Source organism: Leucoraja erinacea, chromosome 34 (assembly GCF_028641065.1).
Source record: "Leucoraja erinacea ecotype New England chromosome 34, Leri_hhj_1, whole genome shotgun sequence".
Taxonomy (NCBI): domain Eukaryota; kingdom Metazoa; phylum Chordata; class Chondrichthyes; order Rajiformes; family Rajidae; genus Leucoraja; species Leucoraja erinaceus.
Window position 1 is genome coordinate 6,366,892 of NC_073410.1, and position 24,232 is coordinate 6,391,123.

Sequence of the window (24,232 nt, forward strand, 5' to 3'; positions counted from 1 at the left end):
TGAGTTTTTGTCTACCTTCGAATCTCCAGCATCTGCAGTTCCTTCTTAAACAAAATGTTCAACTATGCATCTCCACAACACTGATGACACCTTTGCATACTCTTGAGGCTCATGTCTGAATGTAAATGCATGTTGTTGATGAGATAATCGCAGGTTCTCCCAAATTTTGACAACTAATTACAAACGGTTTATTTTATTCCTACCTGTTGGATCTTGCTGGCTTGATCATGAACAATTGCTGTATACAGCGTAAATACTCCAAGATGCTTTTGAACGATCTGACAATGCCCCTGTAAATGTAGGTTGTTCATGCTTCATAATTAAAAATATTGCAAACTGCCTTTGAAATGCAAATATGGTGCACGCCCAGTTGGGTCAATTTGAGGCGGCTGGTTGCTCTGTGGGCTTTCTGCGGTATAAACTTTAAAATTATTTATCAAGATAGTGACATTTAAGAGGCTTTTGGATAAATGGGAGTACAGTGAAGCGAGGGATATGGATCATGTGCAGGCGGATGAGATCAGTTTAACTTAGCAATATGTTGGGAACAAACATTGTGGTCCCATGGATCCGTCCTGTGCACTGCTCTGTGTGTAGAAAGGAACTGCAGATACTGTGTTTAAGGAGGAACTGCAGATGCTGGAAAATCGAAGGTACGCAAAAATGCTGGAGAAACTAGCGGGTGCAACGGCATCCATGGAGCGAAGGAAATAGGCCTATTTCCTTCGCTCCATAGATGCTGCTGCACCCGCTGAGTTTCTCCAGCATTTTTGTGTAACTGCAGACACTGGTTTGTTACCGAAGATAGTCATTCACCAGAGATACTGCCTGACCTGCTGAGTTACTCCAGTACTTTGTGTCTATCTTCTGTACTGTTCTATAAGACTCCCCCCCACCCCACCCCCTATCCAATCCACATCTGCCTCACATTACTTTGACATTGCATTGCAGATTATGTTATGAAGGTTTCTGCAAAGCCGCAAGGGAAAGCATACTGTACTGAACAGTTGATTAACAACGTGACGAGCACAGCCCTTCGCTTTGCTGGCCAAATGCCAAGGACTTGATGTCCCAGCTCTTGCTGTTTCTCTCTCACTCTCGCTCTCTCTCCTTTGCATAAACTGCTGTTGGCTGCCGGCCCAGAACAAACTGCACACAAACAAAACCACACACTGCAGATCTGCAAATTTGAAACAAAAGGTTTAAAAAAAAACCCCCATACTAAAAAAGTAAGCTGCAAAACTTAATGCAAGACCTGCGAAGAAAGCAGGGCTTAAAGCTGAACAAAGATGAGAGCGGCAGGGTGGCACAGCGGTAGAGTTGCTGCCTCGCAGTGTCAGAGACCCGGGTTCGATCCTGACTACAGGTTCTGTCTGTATGCGGTATAATTGTACAGTGTGTGTGTGTGTGTGTGTGTGTGTTAACTCTGTGGGATGAAGGGCCTGTTTCCGCACATTATCTCTAATCAAAACTAAAAGATCCTGACCACAGTGAGGTGCTGAGCACTGCTTGGCCTGTCCTTGGGCAGTTTATAACCCAGCAGGATATGAATAGTGATTCCTCTAACTTCAAGTAACCCTTGCTTTCCCTCTCTCTGTGTCCCTCCCCCACCTAGTTCTCCAACCAGGTTCACTGTCCTCCTGATTATTTGTTCTGATTGTATGCCTCATTGTCACCCTCCCCCTCAGCTAACAATGAACCATTCTACATTTCCATTGTCTGCTTTGATCTGTCCTTTTCACACCTTGATGCTGATAGTCTGGTAGTCTCCCTCTCCCCTGGTGGCCTCGACCTGAAACATCACCCATTCCTGCTCTCCTGAGATGTTGCCTGTCCCGCTGAGTTAATCCAGCATTTTCGAGATAGGACTGGAGATAGAAACAAAAATTCCTTGATCATAGTGTTTTGATCAGTCCTTTTCACACCTTGCCCTTCAATAATCCAGTCTCCTTCTCCCCTGACTCGCCTGAAGAAGGATCTCGACCCGAAACATCATCCATTCCTTCTCTCCAGAGATGCTGCCTGTCCCGCTGAGTTACTCCAGCATTTTGTGTCTGTCCTCGGTGTAAACCAGCATCTGCAGTTCCTTCCTACATATTTCTGCCTGTTCTGTCCTTGCCTGAAGATAGACGCAAAATACTGGAGTAACTCAGCGTGACAGGCAGCATCTCTGGAGAGAGGGAATGGGTAACGCAAAGGTCGAGATGCAGGAAAAATGTTCCTGATGTTGGGGCGAGTCCAGAACCAAGGGGGGGGGGGGGGGGGGGGGGGGGTCACAGTTTAAGAATAAGGGGTGGACCATTTAGCACTGAGATGGGGAAAGACTTTTACACCCAGAGAGGTGAATCTGTGGAATTATCTGCCACAGAAAGCAGTGGAGGCCAATTCACTGGATGTTTTCAAGAGAGAGTTAGAGTTTGCTCTTGGGGCTAAAGGGATCAAGGGATTATGGGGAAAATGCAGGAACGGTGTACTGATTTTGGATGATCGGCCATTATCATATTGAATGGTGGTGCTGGCTCGAAGGGCCGAATGGCCTACTCCTGCACCTATTTCCTATGTTGCTCTCTGTCCTTGCCTGACTAGGACAGATGCCTGAGCAATGGGCAGGTGCTATAGACCTGCACAGGAAGGTAGACGCTCCTGCCGCCACGAGTCCCGGGCAGATGGGGCTCATCAGCCTGGGAAGGCAGTCCATCTAGGAGAGGGAAAACTGATTTAAAACCTCTACTGCCTTGTGGCCATATCCAGTCATGGAAAAGGCTCCTGGAGTAAACCTCAAGAAAACCCGGAGTCATAGCCCCTAAGTGCGGGTGGTGCCTACAACCTCGCTCTGGCAGCTCCTGCGACAGCGCTGGTGCCAAACTGTAACGGCCCTGCTGTTCCTTTGGATTGATCAGCGACGTGGAGAGCAAAGATTATAGTTCTGCTCTATAATCTTTGGTAGGGGGGGGGGGGGGGGGGGGGGGACGTGCTGCATGGGCAACAAGTATTACATTATTTAGTTTCAGAATATGAAAGTGAATTAGGTGTCTGTCCTCCATATTACATCACCCAGGCTTGCATCCGACCACACATCACCTGCAAACTAGGATGCATCACCCATAGTCAGTCATGACCGAGGGGGTTTAAAAAGGAACTACAGATGCTGGAAAATCGAAGGTAGACAAAAGTGCTGGAGAAACTCAGCGGGTGCAGCAGCATCTATGGAGCGAAGGAAATAGGTAATGTTTCTGGCCTGTTTGCCTGACCAATGCTGGGGTGGGTAACAAGGTGCCTCAGGGAGGCGAGGCTTTGCCTACAAGGACGTGGGGAACGTGCGGGGCAGGCGGATTGGCCGGAGGTGAACTTGTTACATTGCTACATGGAGCGCCGCTCCTTATAAGGAGGTGTGGGCGGGGCCGCGGGTGTATCCAATGCTGTATCCAGTATAAGAGGCATGTGGCGGCAGCAGCTGCTCGCCACTCCGCCTGGCACAGTCGTGTCGTGGTGATTCTGCTCACTCCAGTCTCATCACCGGCACCACCGCACTTAGAAATGTGTCACGGACGTGCTGCAGCCCCCCCGACGCCGCCGCCTCTGCTCCCCTCCTGGGGGAAGCTGCTGCAGAGATTCGCCGATCTGACCGGCGGCTCCCCGGCTCAACAGCAACAACAACACCACCACCAGCCGCCGTCCCAGCCCGAAGGCAAAGCCGAGCACGACCTGGACACTGACAGCGGTGAGTGTCATTGCAGGACCCCGGTGTAATTGTCTGAAGCTCAGTCTGAAGAAGGGTTTCCGCCCGAAACGTTGCCTATTTCCTTCGCTCCATAGATGCTGCTGCACCCGCTGAGTTTCTCCAGCACTTTTGTCTACCTTCGATTCTCCAGCATCTGCAGTTCCTTCTTAAAACCCGGTGTAATTGTCTTGTGTGCGTGCCGCCCAACACAACGCCAATCTCTCGGTTCCCTCTCTCCCTGACTCCCAGTGTGAAAAACGTCACCTATTCCTTTTCTCCAGAGATGCTGCCTGACCCGCTGAGTTACACCAGCATTTAGTGGCTGTCTTCTTTTTAAACAAGCATCTTTCAGTAATTCCTTCCTTCACTCTTAATGTAACATTACTTTTCCTCGCGGGTGTTAATTAACACTGGGGGTAGTTTAGTCAATAGAGGGGAAACTGGAGACGGGAGGGGGGGCATAATAGGTTCGATGGGCCGAATGGACTGTTCCGCTCCGTCTGTCCTGCGTGCTTTAAATTTATTTAACCCTGGTTTGAATAATCCCGTTGCCTGCAGCAATGTTTATTTGTTAGCAGCTCAATCCTGTGGTAGTTTTAAAACGCAAAGTGACGGAGTAACTCAGCGAGTCAGACAGCATCTGAGTGGAGAATAAATGAGCGATGTTTTAGCCCGGGACCTTTAAACTGAAACGTCGCATGTCCAGCAGCATCTATGGAGCGAAGGAAATACGCAACGTTTCGGGCCGATAGATGCTGCTGCACCCGCTGAGTTTCTCCAGCACTTTTGTCTACCTTCGATTTTCCAGCATCTGCAGTTCCTTCTTAAAAATTCCCTCTGGATGCTGCCTGACCCGCAGAGTTCCTCCGGCACTTTGTGCGTTTTGCTGGGAAAATCCCCGCATCTGCAGTTCCTTTTTTGTCCTCCCTGCTAGTTCCTCTGGAAGGCGACTGTGGATCGTCAAAGCTGCCACAGCCAGACATACAAACAGTTTTTATCCACCAGTAGTTGCTCTAATCAACAGCCAAAAATCTGTAGCCTCCCTTTGATCTGGTATTTTGTTTGTTCACATGCTTGATCAGTGGTGTTTTATCATGAATGTTTTATTATTATTAATGTTTAGTGTTTTCGGAGTCATTCATAACTGTCACTATATGTCATGTTGTTACTTGTGGGCAGAGAGAGCACCAAGGCAAATTCCTTGTATGTGAATACTTTGCCAATAAATGTGCTTACTTGCTTAGTTTTAATCTGGTCTCCGCTCAGAATGGACTGGGTTTTAACCCTTCTGTTGCCACTCTTAAATGTTACAGATTATGGGAGTTTGGAGTCGGACAGGGACTCGGTCACCGACGACCCGTTCGAGGAGTTGCTGTGTGCCGACGTGATGCAGCTGATCGAGCAGAGCCTGAGCGAGGCCAAACGCGCGGCGCTGCACTGCTTCAAGCTGCTCATCCCGGAGGAGCTGAGCGCCCAGGTAGCGGACGAGCTGCTGCGGCTGGCGGCCAGCGAGCCCTGCGGTCTGCGGGGAGCCGTGCTGCACCTCAGCGTGGAGGATGGCGACGTTTGCAAGGACGTGGACCGCATCGTGGTGGACGGCAGCTTGACGCCCACCTTCGAGCTCGCCCTGGTGCTGAGACTGGAAGGGGGGTTCTGGTCCAAGGTCCAGGACCTCTTGACTTCGGGCCCTTCCTTCACCCCGGGCTACAGCCAAGCTCTCCGGCTCAGCCCCAGGTTCCGAATCATCAAGAGAAAACTGTACAGTTCTAACGTGGTGTTCGTCGAGGAATGTTGAGGTGATAAGACACTGCTGGAGGGAGGGAGGGAGGGGAAGAGGTTTCCACTCGGGGCTCTGATCTGACAATGGGGACAAATAAATCACAGAGCGATTTTAAACGGGCACCAGGGTGGGGGACTCTGCATACAGTTGCCTTTCGTATTCCCAGAGGAGTGCAACGTTAACCAAGTGTGAAGCTGGACCTGTACTGCATTTGATACCATTTTGATATCTCCTGCAGTTTTTTAAAAAACTTTGTTTACAAACTGGTGCTAACTTGTGTAATTGTGTAAATACCCCTCGGTGGGGCCAAAAGGTCTGCAGGGCAGCCTAATTTTTCCTTTGAACTGGTATTGATTTGCATTCAACACATTCTTTTTGATACATTGGTGCTATTCTATAGTTTGTACAACTTAAATAAAAGAACAAAACTCAAATCATGTTTAGTTTGATCATTTACTTGGTTCTGACACCAAATATTTGCTGTCCCTTTAATTGCTTGCTGCTTCAGTGTAACATTGGCAAGCTGAACATTTGGTTCAGATTAACAATTGCATCATTTGGCCCTGTTCCAATTGCTATTATTACAATGTGCTACATGGTCCTAGTGCCTGCAGTTAAAAGGAAAATTCCAGAACTTGCTAGCAGTTTTGTTTAGCGCCTAAACAACTCCCCTTTGAATTTGTAAGACATTACAAATGTCTTTGTAAGACCTCCCTTTGAATTTGAGTGGAACTTTAAAGCAATCGGGTTTATGATCCCGAGTACTGACTGGCAAAACCAGTTCTCACTTCACTGGCAATTATGTTGTAAAATCTCCAAAATCAACACTTTCTGTTTGCCACAGTTTTTTCACACAATTGTGGAATGCTTTGGCACAGAAGGCTGTGCGGACCCATCAATGGATATTTCAAAGGCAGAGATTGATTGATTCTTGATTAGTACAGGTGTCGAGAGTTTATGGGCAAAAGACTTGTCGAATGGGGTTGAGAGGGATAGATAGATCAGCCATGATTGAATTGCAGAGTGGACTCGATGGGCCAAATGGCCTAATTCTGCATGTACAACCTGTGAACAATACCCCCCCCCCCCCCCCTCCCATTCCTTTTCATCCAAATCAATGAGGATGAAGTTAATTAGCTAAATTGTTACTTCCCTGCTGTGTGAAGCTGCAGAATGAGCTGCAAGTTTATTTTTGGTTAAAGGATCAGTATGGTTGAATAATATACTTCAATTCTAATCTGTTCTAAACAGTCCTCCTGAATTGGAGGTATATTGATTGAAACTTTATTTTGATCAACACTCCTAACATTTGATGCCAGTTAAGTTTTCAAGAATTCCATCTTGTGACTGAAACATTCTACGGTGTAGATTTGTCCTCTCGGGTCACAAATTACCATCTGTTATTTCAAAAGGCAATGGGGAGATTTTTTTTCTGTTCTGACCTTTTGTTGGGAGCAGTGGTTAGTGGAGCAGCTGTTTCATAGCTCCAGCACCTGGATTCAATCCTAACACAGTGCTATCTGGAGTCAGTGCTCCCTGTGACTGTTTCCATCAACCCCCTTAAGACTTGCTCCCTTCCCCCCCCCCCCCCCCCCCCCCCCCCCCCCCCCCCCCCCCCCCCTCCACCAGTATCCCCCACATGCATACTTTCCATCCTTGAGTCCCCTAATATCCTGTTCCCTTCCACCTATAATTCCTTTGCATGTTTAATTCCTTTCCTCATTTGACACTCGTCACCTTTTCATCCCTAGCCTTTGTCACTGGCTCTACCCATACCAATTGCCCCACCTCCAAGATCCACTGGATCTCCTGGTTGCTTCAGTTTAGTTTATTGTCACGTGTACCGAGATATAGCGAAGAGCTTTTGTTGCTTGCTAACCAATCAGCGGAAAGTCTATACATGATTATGATCAAGCCATTTTCTGCCTTGAATAGGTAGTTGAGAATATTAACAGTTCAAAAATTCATTGGATCTCTGTGTGCAAGACTCGGTCTGATTTAATTACCCCCACTCCTTCACCCCACTCTAACCCTCAATGCTAATCTCATGCTGAGTTAAAGCTGTGCTGAGTGGATCAGGGCCACAAATATGCGTTGGCATAGTCTTACTCTTTTGCCCTCTGGTGGGAAGGATTTTTCCAAAGGATCAGATGTAAAATTAAAAATGCTTAAACTCAAAGATAAAAATACACTGCTTGATGATTTAATCTAATCCCCTTTATAATTTGTCCCTTTCGTTGCCTGGACCCCAGGCTTGTGATTTTTTTTCTCCCTTGCTTTTTCATCTACTTCAAATCTACCTCTTTGAATAGCCCTTTATTTTTGTTATTATTACTCTTTGAATAATATTGTGAGCAATTTTGGCCACCATATCTGAGGAAGGATGTGCTGGCTCTGGAGAGGGTCCAGTGGAAGTCGACAAGAATGATCCCAGGAATGAGTAGGTTAACCCATAGTGAGCCTTTGTCGACACTGGGCCTGTACTCGTTCGTGGAAGAATGCAGACACAAGGAATTGCAGATGTTGGTTTACAAAAAAGAGACACAAAGTGCTGGAGTAACTCAGTGGGTCGGGCAGAAGTGTTGGGATCCTTCTTCAGACAAGATCAATGAAGCTTGCTCATAAATCTGTACCTGCCTGGCCATGGGTCAACAAAGTGATTGACTTGCGTTCAAACCTTCTAAGAGATTGATAACTCTAACAAAGAGGCGATCTTGCATCTACTGTGCAATGAAGTGTGCACCTTCGCTACACACAGAGGCAGTCACAGGTCTTTGTGATTGTAGTCCTGGCAGGGGGCAGGGACTCATTCATGACTCTCAATATACAGTGATCTAGCCAGTTGTTGCAACATACATTTAAGGTGGCGATACCTTCACATTTGGTGGTGATCCCACCATACTTTGAATAACCTACCCACACCATGTGATTCAGCTTCATATCATTTGTTTTGATAATTCTTTGTTCAATGCCAAGTCAAGTTATGCGTCATGGTGTGTCAGCTCTGCCTCAGTTGGCGACAACTGAATCTGAGATAGAAAATTAAAATGATGCTGTGTTGTCATGTCGCCCACATGATCGCCTTTCTAAGAGGGGGGTGTAAGCAGATCAGTGGTCGAAGAGTGGTTGCAGTTGTGCCTACAGTTGGCCTAACTGGTTAGATGGTGTCTTATGACATTGTGGTTTGTAACGGAATTTAGTATCAGTCCTGTGAAGGAAACAGCTGTTCTCAATGTGTTCTGAAGCTCACGTGGGGGACGAACATGATCTTCCTCAATGGTTCAGTAGTGGGTACGAACAGCTCTTACTAAGTTACCTACAGACACAGACGAGAACCATCAACATGAGAGAAAAGAGGTTCGCAGCAGAACAGGCTTGAGAGGGTAAATGGATTACTCCTGCCCACTGCGTAGGAAGGAACTGCAGATGCTGGTTTAAACCGAAGATAGACACAAAATGCTGGAGTAACTCAGCGGGATAGGCAGCATTTCTGGAGAAAAGGAATAGGTGACGTTTCGGGTCGAGAGTCGGGGAAAGGAAAACAAGAGATATAGACATTGATATAGGGAGATATAGAACAAATGAATGAAAGATATGCAAAAAAGTAACAATGATAAAGGAAGCAGGCCATCTACATCGGTGAGACCAAGCGGAGGCTTGGCGATCGCTTCGCCGAACGCCTCAGCTCGGTCCGCAATAACCAACCTGATCACCCGGTGGCTCAACACTTCAACTCCCCCTCCCATTCTGAATCCGACCTATCTGTCCTGGGCCTCCTCCATGGCCACAGTGAGGACCACCGTAAATTGGAGGAGCAGCACCTCGTATTTCGCTTGGTCAGTTTGAACCCCAGCGGCATGAACATTGACTTCTCCAATTTCAGGTAGTCCTCACTGTCTCCTCCCCTTCTCAGCTTTCCCTCAGCCCTCTGGCTCCTCGTCTTCCTTTCTTCTTCCCGCCCCACCCTACATCAGTCTGAAGAAGAGTTTTGGCCCGAAACGTTGCCTACTTCCTTCGCTCCATAGATGCTGCCGCACCCGCTGAGTTTCTCCAGCACTTTTGTCTACCTTCGATTTTCCGGCATCTGCAGTTCCTTCTTAAACATTGTTAATTGTGGGCGAGGTGAAAACGAGTCACAGACAACGAGACTCAACAAGACGACTTTGAAGCTAATACGACTTTGGTGGGGGAAAGACAGAGGGGAATGCAAGGGTTCCTTGAAGTCAGAGAAGTCAATGTTCATACCGCTGGGTTGTAAGCTGCCCAAGCAAAACATGAGGTGCTGTTCCTCCAATTGCGTTATTATAACATTCAATTATAGCATGTTATATTAATTATAACATGACCAAAATACCCAGGATGGTGTTGGAGGAATTACATCTCTTCCTGATAGTTTAGTTTATTGTCATGGGTGGTAAGGTACAGTGAAATTATTTTTGTTGTTACAAGCTACCCATATTATGTTATTTCCTGGTTTGAACTGAGCAGAATACAGAAAAGTGAAAAATTAACAATACATTTTTCTCTTGGATACTGGGAAATTTGAATTAAATCATTAAATTCAGAGGGTGGACTGTTTTGTCATTCAGTTCAAAGTGCAGAAAATGTAGCCTCAGAAATGTTCCTATCTCTTCAAGATACCAACGTATAATAACTTTTCAATTTCATCTGTAAATAGCAAATGACCCAGTTTCAATGTGATATGTTCCCAGTTTTGTCACCTTGGGTTGGAGCGATATTTCTGGAGTCTTGCAACAGAGTTAAAATTCAACTGACTACGATAATTGGACAATTCAGTAACTGGAATTCTCATAGGGCTCGACAAGCTAGAGGCAAGGAGGATGCTTCCTTTGTCTGAGGAGCGTACATTCAGTATTGGGAATACGAGAGGCTATTTAGGACTGAGATGAGCAGAAACATCTTCAGCCAGATCACAGCGAAACTTCACAATCCTGTCGAAGATTCACTTAAAACGGAGGTCAATAGATTTCTTGAGGGGAAGGTGATCAAGAGAAATGGGGACAGGGAAGGAAATTGGAATTGAGGTAGAAGATCTTGAGGAATAGCAGAACATGCTAGAAGGGGTAAAAGCCTACTTGTAATGTTCTGACAGAACAGCTGGAAAATTCCCTGTACTGTGTTTTTAAAAAGTATCTCAGCCGTCTGTGATTTCTGCTTGAACCGGCAAAATAAGTGGGCAAACCTCAGTTTAAGATCAGCACCTCCAAGAGTGTGGCGCTCATTTAGCATCGTACTTAGGGGTGTAGGGACTGGAGGGGTTGAGATCTGGATTGTCTGCTGACTGAACCAGAACAGTGGTGTTCGCTAGTAAGTGAAGTGGCCACAATAATGAATCAGAATCCAAGCAACAGCCAATTTCAAAGATTCAAGTTACATTGGAGACCAAGTGTTAATCAGTTCCCTATCATGAACCAAGCACCCTGATATCACTGCTTCACAATTATTCCTCTGTTTCTTAGATTTGAGATAATCTGTAAACACTGACTGCAGTATATTCCAGATAACAGCAAATTGAGTCAAAACCAAACTCCTGCCATTTCAACTCTCCTGGAATGATCTCCCCTCCATTTCTGTCACGGCCAGAGATGAGGGAGCACACTCGACAGCCAGAGTGTGTAGGAAAGAATTGCAGATGCTGGATTAAATCGAAGATAAGACACAAAATGCTGGAGTAACTCAGCGGGGCAGGCAGCATCTCTGGAGAGAAGGAGTCTGAAGATGGGTCTCGACCTGAAACGTCACCCATTCCTTCTTTCCAGAGATGCTGCTTGTCCCGCTGAGTTACTCCAGCATTTTTGTGTCTACCTTTGACAGCCAGTTACAGTTTGCTCCTCTGTGGGACTGAGGTGCTGCCTTGGAGTCTCCAGAGTGCGCGCAGGTTTTTGCTGCCTCTGTTCAGCTCCTCGAAGACGGCAACGTCCCTCGTTTGGTTGTAGGCGGACAGAACGGGCCACAGGACGGTGATGGGAAGGCTGAAGTTCAGGTGTGGGTAGGTAGCTCCCCCGTTGTTATTGCGAGCGTTGCTGGAAACAATCCCTGCAGGGGAAAGCACCACAGGTTCGACACCATTGACAAACTTAGTGACATCTAGAAAGATCCCAACCTGAATAGTCATCTATCCAAGACCTCCACAGATGCTGCCTGGCCTACTGTTACTCCAGCACTTGACAAGTTTAACATTGATACATTGGTTAAGGAGGATCACTAAATCTCCTAACAGAATCTCCCATTGTGGAGGCCAGGCAAATGGTTGTATGCCAATTCTGGCGATAGGGAGGGCAGCCTGATATCAAACAATGAGGTGATTCAGGATAGTTGTCGTGTTACAGTGTGAAAACAGACCCTTCCAACATGTCCCAGCTACACTATTCCCGCCTGCCAGCATTTGATCCATATACCTCCAAACCTGTCCTATCCATGTTTCTGTCTGTTTCTTAATTGTAGGGATAGTCCCAGCCTCAACTACCTCCTCTGGCAGCTTGTTCCATACATCCACCACCCTTTGCATGGATGTTGAGGATGGCTTCACAGCCACAGAAACACTTCCTGTAATGTGGTACATGTGGCGAAAAGGCCCTTTGGCCCGCCGAGTTCATGCTGACCCATCAGGCTAATCATCTATGCTAATCCTATTCTCTTCTCTCTCCAGGCTCCAACAGTCCCCCACTCATGGAGAGCAACTAAGAGTGGCCAATTAACCTATCAAACCGTCACTAGGAAAGAAAATCAAAGGACTAGAGCATGCAAACTCCACAAAGAGAAGCAGTGGAGGTTGCTGGAGGTCTGAGGTGGCAGCACGATTAGCTGTACACAGAAAGTTCCCACTGTTGGCAATCAACATTGATTGACTGAGGAAGCATAGTGACCAAGACAGCATGGAGAACTACCAGTGTTATACAAATGGATCACAGATGTTGGTTTATATCAAAGATATTCACAAAGAGCTGGAGTAACTTTGTGGGTCAAATCTCTGTCCCACGATACGAGTTCATTCCAAGAGCTCTCCCGAGTTTAAAAAAAATCAAACTTGTAGTAAGCACGGAGAATGAACGTAGCTGGTACGTCGGAGCTCGGGGACGTCTCTTAGCGGCTCGTAACGCTAATGGCAGGTACTCGGGAAGACTCGCTAAAGGCGGGTAAGCATGAGACGACGCGTGAAGATTTTTCAACATGTTGAAAAATGTCCACGAGAGCCTCGAGTACCGACGAGCGGCCATTACTGTAAATCTCCGAGTTCGAATCAGGGCAAACTCGGGAGAGCTCTTGGAATTAACTCGTACCGTGGGACAGGGCTTTTAGGCAGCAACTGTGGAGAAAATAGATAGGTGACCTTTTGGGTTGGGACCCTTAGTCAGACTGATTGTCGGAAAGGGAACTGGAACTCCAAACAAGGAAAAAAAAATGGGACAAATCGAGGCTTGTACCAGATGACCTCAGGCAGCCAATAATCAGGGAACCTCCCTGCCTCAGGAGATTTATTGCTGGTTCTGATTTGTCTTGATTTTCCTCCCCGGCTCATAATCAGTCTGCAGAAGGGTCCCAACCTGAAACATCACCACGCCACTTTCTCCAGAGATGCTGGCAGACACACTCCTCCAGCAGTTTGTGTCTATCTTTGGAGATCTACCAACCTGATCTCCAATGTCCAGCCAACTCCCCACTCTACCCACAGGTCTTGGGGAAGATGCCCTCCATTAGCTTCAAAGACAGGCCACCTACCCAGTAACTGTCCACTGCTGGTGCTGAAGACGGGTCCACCGCTGGCCCCAGCATGAACAGCACAGGTGGTCTGCAGCATGACCGGCCGCTCCTCCATCGTGATCACAGCGGACAAGATCCCGGCCGTCACTGAGGGCCCGCACGCACGGCCAAAAACCCCGTAGCCGATGACGTAGACGTCCTCTCCTGTAGACAACAGGACGCAGTTTCACTTGAAGTATTATCGGACAAAATAACTGAGCCTCCACAGCAGAGGGTGGCGCCTTACAGCGCCAGAGACCCAGGTTCGATCCTGACTACATGTGCTGTCTGTACGCAGTTTGTACCTTTCCCCATGACCTGCGTGGTTTTTTTAACTAGTTCCTCCCACAAAATGTATAGGTTTGTAGGTTAATTGGCTTTGTATTTAATTGTAAATTGTCCCTAGTGTGTAGGACAGTGTAAGTGTGCAGGGATCGCTGGTCGGCATGGACTCAGTGGACCGAAGCGCCTGATTCCATGCTGTATCTCTAAACTAAACTAAACTAAAACAAGGATTGACCACCGTCTGTGTGCCAAACTTTCTCCCTATCCCTTATATCCCTTATTCCAAAGTCATGCCCTCTAGTCCATGACTTCCCAGCCAAGGAGAGAACATTCTCTGTCTGTAGCTTGTGGACCCATTTAAGAATGTTGGCTGCTTCTATGAGCTCCCTCATTTTTCTACACAATAAAGAATATAATGGCAATGTTACACAATGTTACACAATGTTTTCACCCCAGCGGCATGAACATTGACTTCTCCAATTTCCGGTAGCCCTTGCTGTCTCCTCCCCTTCTCAGCCCTCCCTCAGCCCTCTAGCCCCTCCTCTTCCTTTCTCCTTTCTTCTCCCTACCCCCCCCTATCCAACATCAGTCTGAAGAAGGGTTTGGGCCCGAAACGTTGCCTATTTCCTTTGCTCCATCGATGCTGCTGCACCCGCTGAGTTTCTCCAGCACTTTTGTCTCCACTATGTTCTATGACTGGAATGATAAAAGGCCATCAGGGGTTGTGGGGTGAAGACATGAGAATGGGGTTGAGAGGGAAAGATAGATCAGCCATGATTGAATGATGGAGTAGACTCGATGGGCCAAATGTCCTAATTCTGGTCCTAGAACTGGGACTTTTTTGCTCCTGGGACTTAAATTCAAATCAGATTTTATGCTTCTACATTTTAATTTGGATTCTCAATAAACTGCTGTGTAAGAAGGAACTGCAGCAGCTGCTTTAAACCAAAAGTAGACACAAAAAGCTGGAGTAACTCAGCATCGGTCCAGGCAACATCTCTGGAGAGAACGAGTGACTGCTCTGTCTGAAGAAGTGTCTCGACCCGAAACGTCGCCCATTCCTTCTCTCCAGAGATGCTGCCTGTCCCCGCTGAGTTACTCCAGATTTTTGTGTCTATCTCAACAACTGCTGTTTTTGACATGATTCCTGATTGTTGATACCTTAATCCGACCAGCAGACATAGAGGCTCAGCTTTTGCGCTGACATTGCAGTAATATTCTCTATTCTAAATGAATTCTTTGGGACTCAAATGCTGCAATGACCATGTCTGGTCGATATAACGTGTGCAAACTTTTCAAAACCTTTTATTTTCTCCCAAATAGAACGTCCCCTTCCCTGAAAAATACAAATTGTCAAGTCGAGAATAAGCACTGCCAGAACCACAGAAACGTTTTTTTCCCCCCATGAATCAGTCCCTTGCTTTGTTTAAAAAGGGCTCTGTCTCTTCTGTTAATAAATGTATACTTTAACAAACGATAAACGACCTCCTGTGTAAACGGCTCCTCACACTGCGAGGGGGAGATAAGTTTTTATCAACCCTTGGTCGTGTCTTTGTTCCCTGTTAGTTACATTGCAATGTTTATCTCCCCCCATCAGTGCAGTTATTCATAGGGGGGGTGTGGTTGCTTCACAGCCCCTGGCAAAGTGTGCGAGTGTTGTGGAAGGCGATATTATTCACAACCAGGAGTTAATAACAGTTTTGACAAGCGGGCCAGTTAGACAAAGACTCCCTAGAGTCACATCCTCGACCATTCTACCCTTAAATCCCACTACACTGTCCATAACCTAAAAGGGAAGAATGGGAGATTTTTAAAAAGAAAATTTGTCATGGCTCAAAAAGAATTGCAGCTATTTCTGTAGGAAGGTAAATTAAAAAAATCCAAATATTTTTTAAATTGAGTTTGCCACATTAAGAATGTTTTGTTAATGTTAGGATCAGTTAATCACTGTCTGCATCAGTGGTAGAAATATAATCAATCAGGGCTTATAAAAGGGGGTTGGTTGGGTGGTGTATAACTTGCCAGTAGATGGGGAATGACCATGGGAATGTGACTGAAGGGATTGTGCTACCACAAGCCGTTACAGCACAGGCTGGATGGGCTAAATGGCCTCCTCCTAAGCTGCAACAATTCTACACAAAATGCTGTTGAAGGGTGAGTGAATTTCTAAAATAAAGTGTAGGAAGGAACTGCAGATGCTGGTTTACACTGAAGATGGACACAAGATCAAGATGCTGGAGTAACTCAGCGGAAGGAACAGGCAGCATCTCTGCATTGAAGGAATGGGTGACATTTTGGAGAGTTTCTCAGTCTGAAGAAGGGTCTCAACCCGAAACGTCATCCTTGCTTTGTGTAAAAAGTGCTCTGTCTGTTCTGTTAATAAATGTAAACTTTAACAAACATCTCCATTCCATCTATCCAGAATTGCTGCCTGTTCTGCAGAGTTATTCTAAAATAGTCCTTCTCCCATCATATTCACAGTGAGACGATTTGGTTCAGATGTAATTTTTGCTCTGAATTTTATACTTCTTAAGTTAACCCTTCCTCCATTCTTACCCGTCTTAAAATCAGAAGCAATGGTCGGTATTTCAATGGATGAGAGATCTTCTTCCAGTTCCACCACTGCCACATCATAGGGTGAGTTTTCCTTTGTGGCAAACACCACTCTTCCCTTTAATGCAAGGCAGCTGTGATTAAACACAAGGGAAAGGTTAATCAGCGATTTTCAACATGTACCAATTACTTGTACAGTCCATGTTGACCATGATTTACATCGGAGCTGGTCCCATTGCCTGCATTTGGCCCGTATCCCTCAAAAGCTTTCCTCTCTATATACTTGTCCAAATCTCGATTAAACATTGTGATTATACCTGCCTTTACCACTCCCCCAGGCAGCTTATTCCCTATACTCAGTTTAGTTTATTGTCACACCCCTTTCATCCATCCTGTGGCCACTTTCAGCCCAGGGCCTGAAGGGATCTATCCCAAATTATTGAGAGAGGAGATTGTGGGCTCTTGACGAAGATCTTTGTAACGTCTCTAGCCACAGGCAAGGTCCCAGAGAGTAGCCAATGTTCCCCTTTGTTTGAGAAGGGAGATAGCTACCAGAGGTGGTGGTGGAAGCAGACACAATAGTGGCCTTTAAGGGATTTTTCAATGGGCGCATTAACGTATAGATAATGGAGGGACAAAATGTGTAGGAAGGAACTGCAGAGGCTGGTTTAAATCGAAGGTAGACACAAAATGCTGGAGTAACTCAGCGGGACAGGCAGTATCTCTGGAGAGAAGGAATGGGTGACGTTTCGGGTCGAGACAGGTAATGGAGGGATATGGATCACATGCAGACAGAAGAGATTAGTTTAATTTGGCATCGTGTTAGATACATTGTGGAACAAAAGAGCTTTTCCTGTGCTCCACTTTATGACATTTTCAATCTGCCACTTCATTAATTTTGATTTTCACATCCACTTGAGCACGATAAAATTTAACAGGGAGCAAGATTCGGCGACACAGGAACTCAAGCCTTTTCCGCATTTCAAGGGGATCATAGCTGAACCTATTTATGGTTTGTCTCTGGTGCCTTGCCACTCTCTATTCCAGCACCTCCTCCTCCACCAACCTTAAGCTTTCCCACATGTTCTGTATTTTTCCATTCCTTGCCTCTGCCACTCCACCATTACCTGATGTCAGTGACGTCAGCTGTCAAAGCTCTGGAATTCCCTCCTTCAGTCTATCCGGCTGCCTTCCATTTTTCCTGCCTTAAAGAACCTCCTTAAAATCAACCACTCTGGCCGAGCGTTTGGGTACCTTCTCTACACAGTAGAATTTTACATACATTTACACATGAAATTCAACAAGGAAACTGGCCTTTCAGGCCTAAAGGTCTATGAAGGTGTTTCTCCTTCACACACACCTTTCTTCATTGGAATTACTTTCCACATCATACTTTTCAATTCAAGTGGACATCCTTGTGTCTACAAGTGTATATCGAGCTCCCCTTTAAACCCTTGTAAAGCAGAATCTGAAGTTCTCTGTGTATCCCTTTTACATACTGTATTTGTACCCTTTTAATCAACACCAAAAACATATTGTGTAGGAAGGAACTGCAGATGCTGGTTTAAACCGAAGATAGATTCAAAAGGTTGGAGTAACTCAGCGGGTCAGACATCATCTCTGGAGAAAAGGAATAGGCGACATTTCAGATCGACACCCTGCTTAAGACTGAGAGTCAGGGGAAAGGGAAACGAGAGATATAGACGGTGATGTAGAGAGATACATAGAAAATAGGTGCAGGAATAGGCCATTCGGCCCTTCTATCACCAGTATTGCAAAAAGTAACCCAATAATATGTCTTTCTCTCCATCCCTCCCCCACCCAAGATATAGAGCAAATGAATGAAAGATATGCAAAAGAGTAATAATGATAAAGGGAACAGGCCATTGTTAGCTGTGGCCCAGGTGAGAACAAGTTAGACAATGAGACTCATCAAGACGACTTTGAAGTTGGTACGACTTGGGTGGGGGAGGGATGGAGATAAAGACATATTATTGGGTTACTTTTTGCAATACTGCTGATAGAAAATTATATTTGCAAATATTTCTATGAGAAGGCCTGGGATAGTTTTCCATATTAAAGGTGTTATACGTGCATGTATATACATGGCCTATTTACCACACCTATTGTGATCTGAGGAAAGTTCCTTATTGCTTTGTCTACCATTAATTAGTTGGAACTATTATCACTATTGAATAGGAAAACAAATCAACAATCAGCAATGGAATGAATAAGAGATAATCTGTTCTTCATATGAATGAGGATACAATGTAGACCAGGGCACCAGGAGAACTTTCAACATAACCAAGAGATTGTTGACATTGACCTGAATCCACAGATAACATGACAGGGATCTGAATTAATGTCTAACCCTAAGAACAGACATTTCTGACTGTACAGATTCCTCTCAGAACTTCAGTAGAAGATCAGGCTACACTATAATGGAGAATGACTCTATGAGCCGAAACAGTAACTCTTTGTTCTGATTACGAAAGAACTGCAGATGCTGGCCTCCTCCATGGCCTTAGTGAGTCATATCGCAAATTAGAGGAGCAGCTCCTCATATTTTGCTTGGGTAGTTTACACCCCAGCAGTATGAACATTGACCTCCAATTTCAGGTAGTCCTTGCTTTCTCCCTCCTTCCCCTCCCCTTCCAAGCTCCCCTACAGCCTACTGTCTCAGCCTCTTCCTTTCTTCTCCCCCCCCAGCCCCCAACATCAGTCTGAAGAAGGGTCTCGACCCGGAACGTTGCCTATTCCTACGCTCCATAGATGCTGCCTCACCCGCTGAGTTTCTCAAGCATTTTGTCACTCATTGTTCTGATGGTCTGTCCTGGGCCCAGCACAACGATGAAAATGCAAATAATGCCTCTACTTGCTCAAAGGTTTGAGGAGATTCGGCACGTCACTGATTATTCTGCTACAAGTGCACAGTGGGGAGCGTACGGCCTGGTTCAGAAACTCGAAAGCGCAAGGTCGAAGAGCGCTGTTGGACACTGCCCGTCCATTATGGGCAGGAACCTCCCCACCTTCGAAGGGATCTACAGGAAGTGCTGCATCAAGCAAGCAGCTAATATCATCGAAGCCCCACATCAGCCCGGCCACTCTTTCATCTCACCATCGGGAAGAAAGTACAGGAGCCTGAGAACCATGACATTGCAGTCAAGTACAGCCTCCGCTCATCCACCATCAGGTTCTTGTACCACCCTGCACAAACCCGAACCACAACCCACGTCAGCACCGAACTACAGAGGAAATCGCACTGCTGCGGTTGCCTTGCATACTTTAGTTTTGTGTTATTGTGGTCTGGTTTACTTAGAATGACTAATAATTGACTATATTTTATTGTTGTGTCATAGGTGCTTGTAATGTTGCAGCGAGTAGGAGTGTCATTGTAGGCAGACAAAAATGCTGGAGAAACTCAGCGGGTGAGGCAGCATCTATGGAAGAAGGAAATAGGCAACGTTTCGGGTCGAGACCCTTCTTCCGTCTGAACCGAAACGTTGCCTATTTCCATCACTCCATAGATGCTGCCTCACCCGCTTAGTTTCCCCAGCATTTTTGTCTACCTTCGATTTTCCACCATCTGCAGTTCCTTCTTAAACATTAAGAACTTCCTTCTCCATGGGTGCCGACTGACCTGCTGAGAATTTCGACATTTTGTTCGATTACCACACTCAGAGCACCTCTGGTATCTTGGATGACTCTTACCTGTTTGAGTCCGACTGTATTTTCACTCTGACAGACTGCGCCCGGTCTAAGACGTGTCTACATGTGATGATGAGTCTAGGGCTGACAATCACCCCTGATCCCCAAACTCTGTTGGACTCCAGTAGGGCTGCCGTGCCGAGCAGCCGGGCTAACCCGTGACTCCCTGGGACAGTCAGGGTCGGGGGACCAAATATCTCGAATCCATTCAGAATCCTCCTCATGGTCTCCAAGATGCAGGTGATGGAACACACCAAGGTCAGGCCGACCCAGTCGTTGGCCTTCCAACAAAGAGGTGCCACAATCAATCCCGCCAGGTAGTACAGCTCTTGGGATCGGATGTACACGCCACCCCCTTCAGTGCCTGGCAAGCAGCGGGCATCAGTTAAAATCAGGGCGTTCCTCTCTCCTGCCAGGTTGCTCACAATCCCCTGACTGAGCGTGTTCATGAAGATCTCGGAGCAGAAAGAGGCGAAGGGTGATGCGCAACTGTAGAGAGGCTGGCCCTTGCTCAAATACTCACTCCTCACATACCTCAAGGCTTCCTCCCCACAGACGCTGCCTCCATCCACCCAACCAGGGCACCACAACAGGGCAAACCAGGCCAGATCCAGAGGGTCCCCATTGACCTGCTGGTCCCTGTCCTCACTGTAGAAGTACCACTTGTCTGATTTGCTAAACAAGGTTCTGAAGATATCTCCAAATTCTTGGCATGAGAAGACCATTAGCAGCTCAGCCGGGCTGGAACTCTTGTCCTTGGTTTGGCCAGGAGTCAATGAGGGCAGTCTAGGTCTGTAATCCACATTAGGGGGTTCTGATTCAGAATTCAGTGCTCCTGTGTCGTTGGAAGCCAAGGACATGGAGAGTTCGGGCTGGGTTGAGTAGCTAGTTGCAGGGAACTGCACCTGGATCTGGAGGTCGCCGTGGAAAGCTCCAGGGAGCAGGAAGGGCCGGCGGCCGAGGTTTCGCTTCGGCCGCCGGAGGAAGGGGAAGAAGGTCTGTCCGTGGCAAAGGACCAAGCGGCGCCTGGGGTGGAGGAGCAAGCCGCTGCAGCCCCAGGCTCCGTCCCGTTGACACTCGCCAGCCGAGATCTCCTTCACCTCCTTGACCAAGGACGCGGAGACGATGCAACTGCAGCGCTCCGGGGAGATCATTGCTCATTGCACAGAGCGGGGGGTCTGCAGTGGAGGACAGGGAGATCCCACAGCTGGCCGAGAACCATTGCAAAACTTCATCACTAACCCGGAAGCGATGCACTTCGCATCACATGTCACCATCTGCAGGTCGTGTGAAACGCAGCCTTCATTATTTGGGGGAATAATTCCAGTTTTCTGCTGGATTGCACGGGAACGAGCTCAGGAAATGTGTATGTTCAAGCTACGTGTCATGTCAAGAGTGTTTTATGTTCCAGATAGAACAAGGACATTCTTACTTGCAGCAGCACAACAGAATATGTAAACGTGGTACACTGAAACAATGTAATAAACGTCAAAATGTTAAGTGTGTATATATATATATACACCCATACTCACACACACACCCGAAGCGTCACCCATTCCTTCTCCCCAGAGATGCTGCCTGTCCCGCTGAGTTACTCCAGCATTTTGTGTCTCTGATTTAAACCAGCATCTGCAGTTCCTTCCTATATATATATATATATATATATATGAACACACACACATTTATATATATATATATATATATATATATATATACACATATGTATATATATACACACCCACGCACACATAAAAAACAAACAATTATAGTGCAATAACAGTCTATGTACTTCATAGTTTATTTGGAGGTTGCAGTGTTTAATAGCCTAATGGCTACATGGAAGAAGCTGTTCCTGAACCTGGACGTTAGTTTTCAGACTCCGGTTGGATGATCATGGCTGATCATCCAACTCAGAGAAGGCAGGTACAGGATACTGAGTTCGATGATCAGCCATGATCATATTGAATGGCGGTGCAGGCTCGAAGGGCCGAATGGCCTACTCCTGCACCTATTTTCTATATTTCTATGGTATCTTCTTCCCGATGGCAGGAGTGAATGAGTGTGTGGCCAGGGTGGTGAGAGTCTCTGATGATGCTGGCTGCCTTTTTGACATGCCCTAATCCTACTTAGTCCAACTCTTATCAGAAGACCGTCCTAGTTCATTTCGTATCTACGTATTAATGGAGCGACAGTAATGTTAGACATAGAGACATACAGCATGGAAATAGGGATTTCAACCCAACGCTGCTTTTCCAAACCAACCAAGCTAAACTAAACTAAACCCATAGGTTTAGATTTATTATTTTCACGTGCACCGAGGTACAGTGAAAATCTTCATTTTGCATGCATGCGATCCAAACAAATCAGATAATACTACACATAAATACAATCAAGACAAAACTCAAACCCTTTGGGTCTCGACCCAAAATGTCACCTATTCCTTCGCTCAATTGATGCTGCCTCACCCGCTGAGTTTCTCCAGCATTTTTGTCTACCTTCGATTTTTCCAGCATCTGCAGTTCCTTCTTGAACACATCACCTGTAGACTAGTTGTGTTATCCTAGTTTCACATCCTACAGACTAGGGGCAATTTACAGAAGGCAATTAACATACAAATCCCGCACATCTTTAGGATGTGGGAGGAAACTGGAGCATCAGGAGAAAGCCCACACGGTCACAGGGAGAACATGCTCCATACTGACCACAACCATAGTCAGGATTACAACTGGATCTCTGGTGCAGTAGACATGCAGGTTTATAGGTTAATTGGCCTCTATAATTGCCCCTAGTGTGTTGAAAGTGAGAAAGTGGGATAACATTGAATTAGTGTGAATGGGTGATGGATGGTTGACGTGCCCTCGGTAGGCCAAAGGGCCTGTTTCTATGCTGTATCTCTAAACTTACACTGCCATGTTTCCATCTATTGCTCACCTACACATTCTGGGCAATTCAAAGCACATAATTAACATACTAACCTGCATGTCTTTGGGACTTAGGTGGAAACGGGAGCTTCCGGGGCGAGTTCGACCCAGGCAAAAGGAGGACATGCAAACTCCATGCAGACAGCAGCATAGGTCAGGATTGAACCTGGATCACTGGAACAGTGAGGTAGCAGCGCTGCTTGCAGTGCTTCTGTACTTCCTCAGCAATGCACGGTAAGGCTGGGTTACTCACTACAATTAATTTAATCAAGAATGAATTTGAGAACAAGATCTCACACACAGGAATAAGTCACCCGAAGGGCACTTATCTTGGTTGATAGATGAATGTTTACAAGGACACACCAATTTAACTTGCCATCCTCTTGAGTTTAGATGAGTGAGAGGTGACTTAATAAGGATAAGATCCTGTGGATCCAGACAGACTGCATGTGAAGAGGGTGTTTCCTGCTGTAGGTAACTAGAGAAGAAGCTATTGTTTAAAAATAAGGCTTTTCCCATTTAAGACAGAGAATGAAAAAACAATTTATTTCAGAGGATTAGGAGTCTTTGGAGCCCCCTTCGTTAACCCAGACCCTTTAGATATGCTTTAAGGCAGACATAGACAGATTCTTGATAAGAAGATTAGAGATTATTGGAGGTAGGCAGGGATATGGAGTTCGAGTTTACAATCAGATTAGCTGTAATCTTATTGAATAGCAGAACGGGTTTAGAGAGACAAATCGCCCACCATTGCTCCTAACTTAAATGTCTGAATAGTGCCTGGGGTTGAGTTATATTTTTAGCTGGAGTCTTTGATCAAAACACTCAGCAATGATCCTTAAACTAAAAGCTAAATTTATCAAACTAGTCGCGTTACTGATTTCTGGAGTAGACCCTGAACTCACAGCTGGATGCCACAAACACGATGCTGTCATCAGTGGCAGGAGGATACTTTAAAGCACACCGATCATTAGTGGTTGTCAGAATGCTGAACGCTGCAATACAGTTCAGTTTCCAATGGAAAGTCTGCAACCCACTCATTTTCAATGTGTGTGGGCCCGGCTCTTCATCATACATTAGCACAAAAATAGCAGGTCCTACCGTCCCTCAAGCCTGCTCTGCTGCTCAATAAGTAGATTAAGGCTGATTATATACATTGATTTTCCTGCAGCCCCTAGCTCAAAAATGTGAACAATGACGAACAGTCCTGGCCTTAAAGTGCAGATAATTCCAATGATCCACAACTCTTTTAAGTCAAGACATTTCTTACCAACTCAGTCTAAAATAATAGGAGACTTATCCTGAGACTATGTAGTGAATTCTGCAGTTTGTGGAAACACCTGGTGAATTCCTCGAACAATTGCGTACATTTCCACAAGATCGCTTATGTTTCTCAAATTCAAATAATGTTTCCCTTCAAAGTACATGTTACAGTGGCAGAATTAGGTCTACTAATTCAATAATGGCTGATGTCTCTTTCCCATATAAGCTTCTCAGCCTAGG

At 46.1% G+C, this 24,232-nt stretch overlaps 2 protein-coding genes across 2 annotated transcripts; one reads left to right on the forward strand and one right to left on the reverse strand.

Moving 5' to 3' along the window:
* Window positions 1–3,422: 3,422 nt before the first annotated feature.
* On the forward strand, window positions 3,423–5,935 carry ddit4 (DNA-damage-inducible transcript 4). Its single transcript, XM_055661747.1, has 2 exons — window positions 3,423–3,721; window positions 5,035–5,935. Exons 1-2 carry the CDS (start codon window positions 3,538–3,540, stop codon window positions 5,514–5,516), a joined length of 666 nt encoding a protein of 221 aa, XP_055517722.1. The 5' UTR covers window positions 3,423–3,537; the 3' UTR covers window positions 5,517–5,935.
* A 3,949-nt stretch (window positions 5,936–9,884) lies between these two features.
* On the reverse strand, window positions 9,885–21,066 carry tysnd1 (trypsin like peroxisomal matrix peptidase 1). Its single transcript, XM_055661748.1, has 4 exons — window positions 19,812–21,066; window positions 16,104–16,234; window positions 13,242–13,427; window positions 9,885–11,558 (listed from the first exon to the last, which is right to left on the reverse strand). Exons 1-4 carry the CDS (start codon window positions 20,960–20,962, stop codon window positions 11,341–11,343), a joined length of 1,686 nt encoding a protein of 561 aa, XP_055517723.1. The 5' UTR covers window positions 20,963–21,066; the 3' UTR covers window positions 9,885–11,340.
* Between the last annotated feature and the right edge of the window lie 3,166 nt (window positions 21,067–24,232).

Coding starts and splice junctions, on each gene's coding strand:
- ddit4 (XM_055661747.1), top strand. CDS start 3,538: ATGTGTCACGGACGTGCTGCAGCCCCCCCGACGCCGCCGCCTCTGCTC. Junction 3,722..5,034: donor CGACCTGGACACTGACAGCG/GTGAGTGTCATT, acceptor TAAATGTTACAG/ATTATGGGAGTTTGGAGTCG.
- tysnd1 (XM_055661748.1), bottom strand. CDS start 20,962: ATGATCTCCCCGGAGCGCTGCAGTTGCATCGTCTCCGCGTCCTTGGTC. Junction 16,235..19,811: donor ATACAGTCGGACTCAAACAG/GTAAGAGTCATC, acceptor GTTTAATCACAG/CTGCCTTGCATTAAAGGGAA. Junction 11,559..13,241: donor CAGCAGTGGACAGTTACTGG/GTAGGTGGCCTG, acceptor TTTCCCCTGCAG/GGATTGTTTCCAGCAACGCT.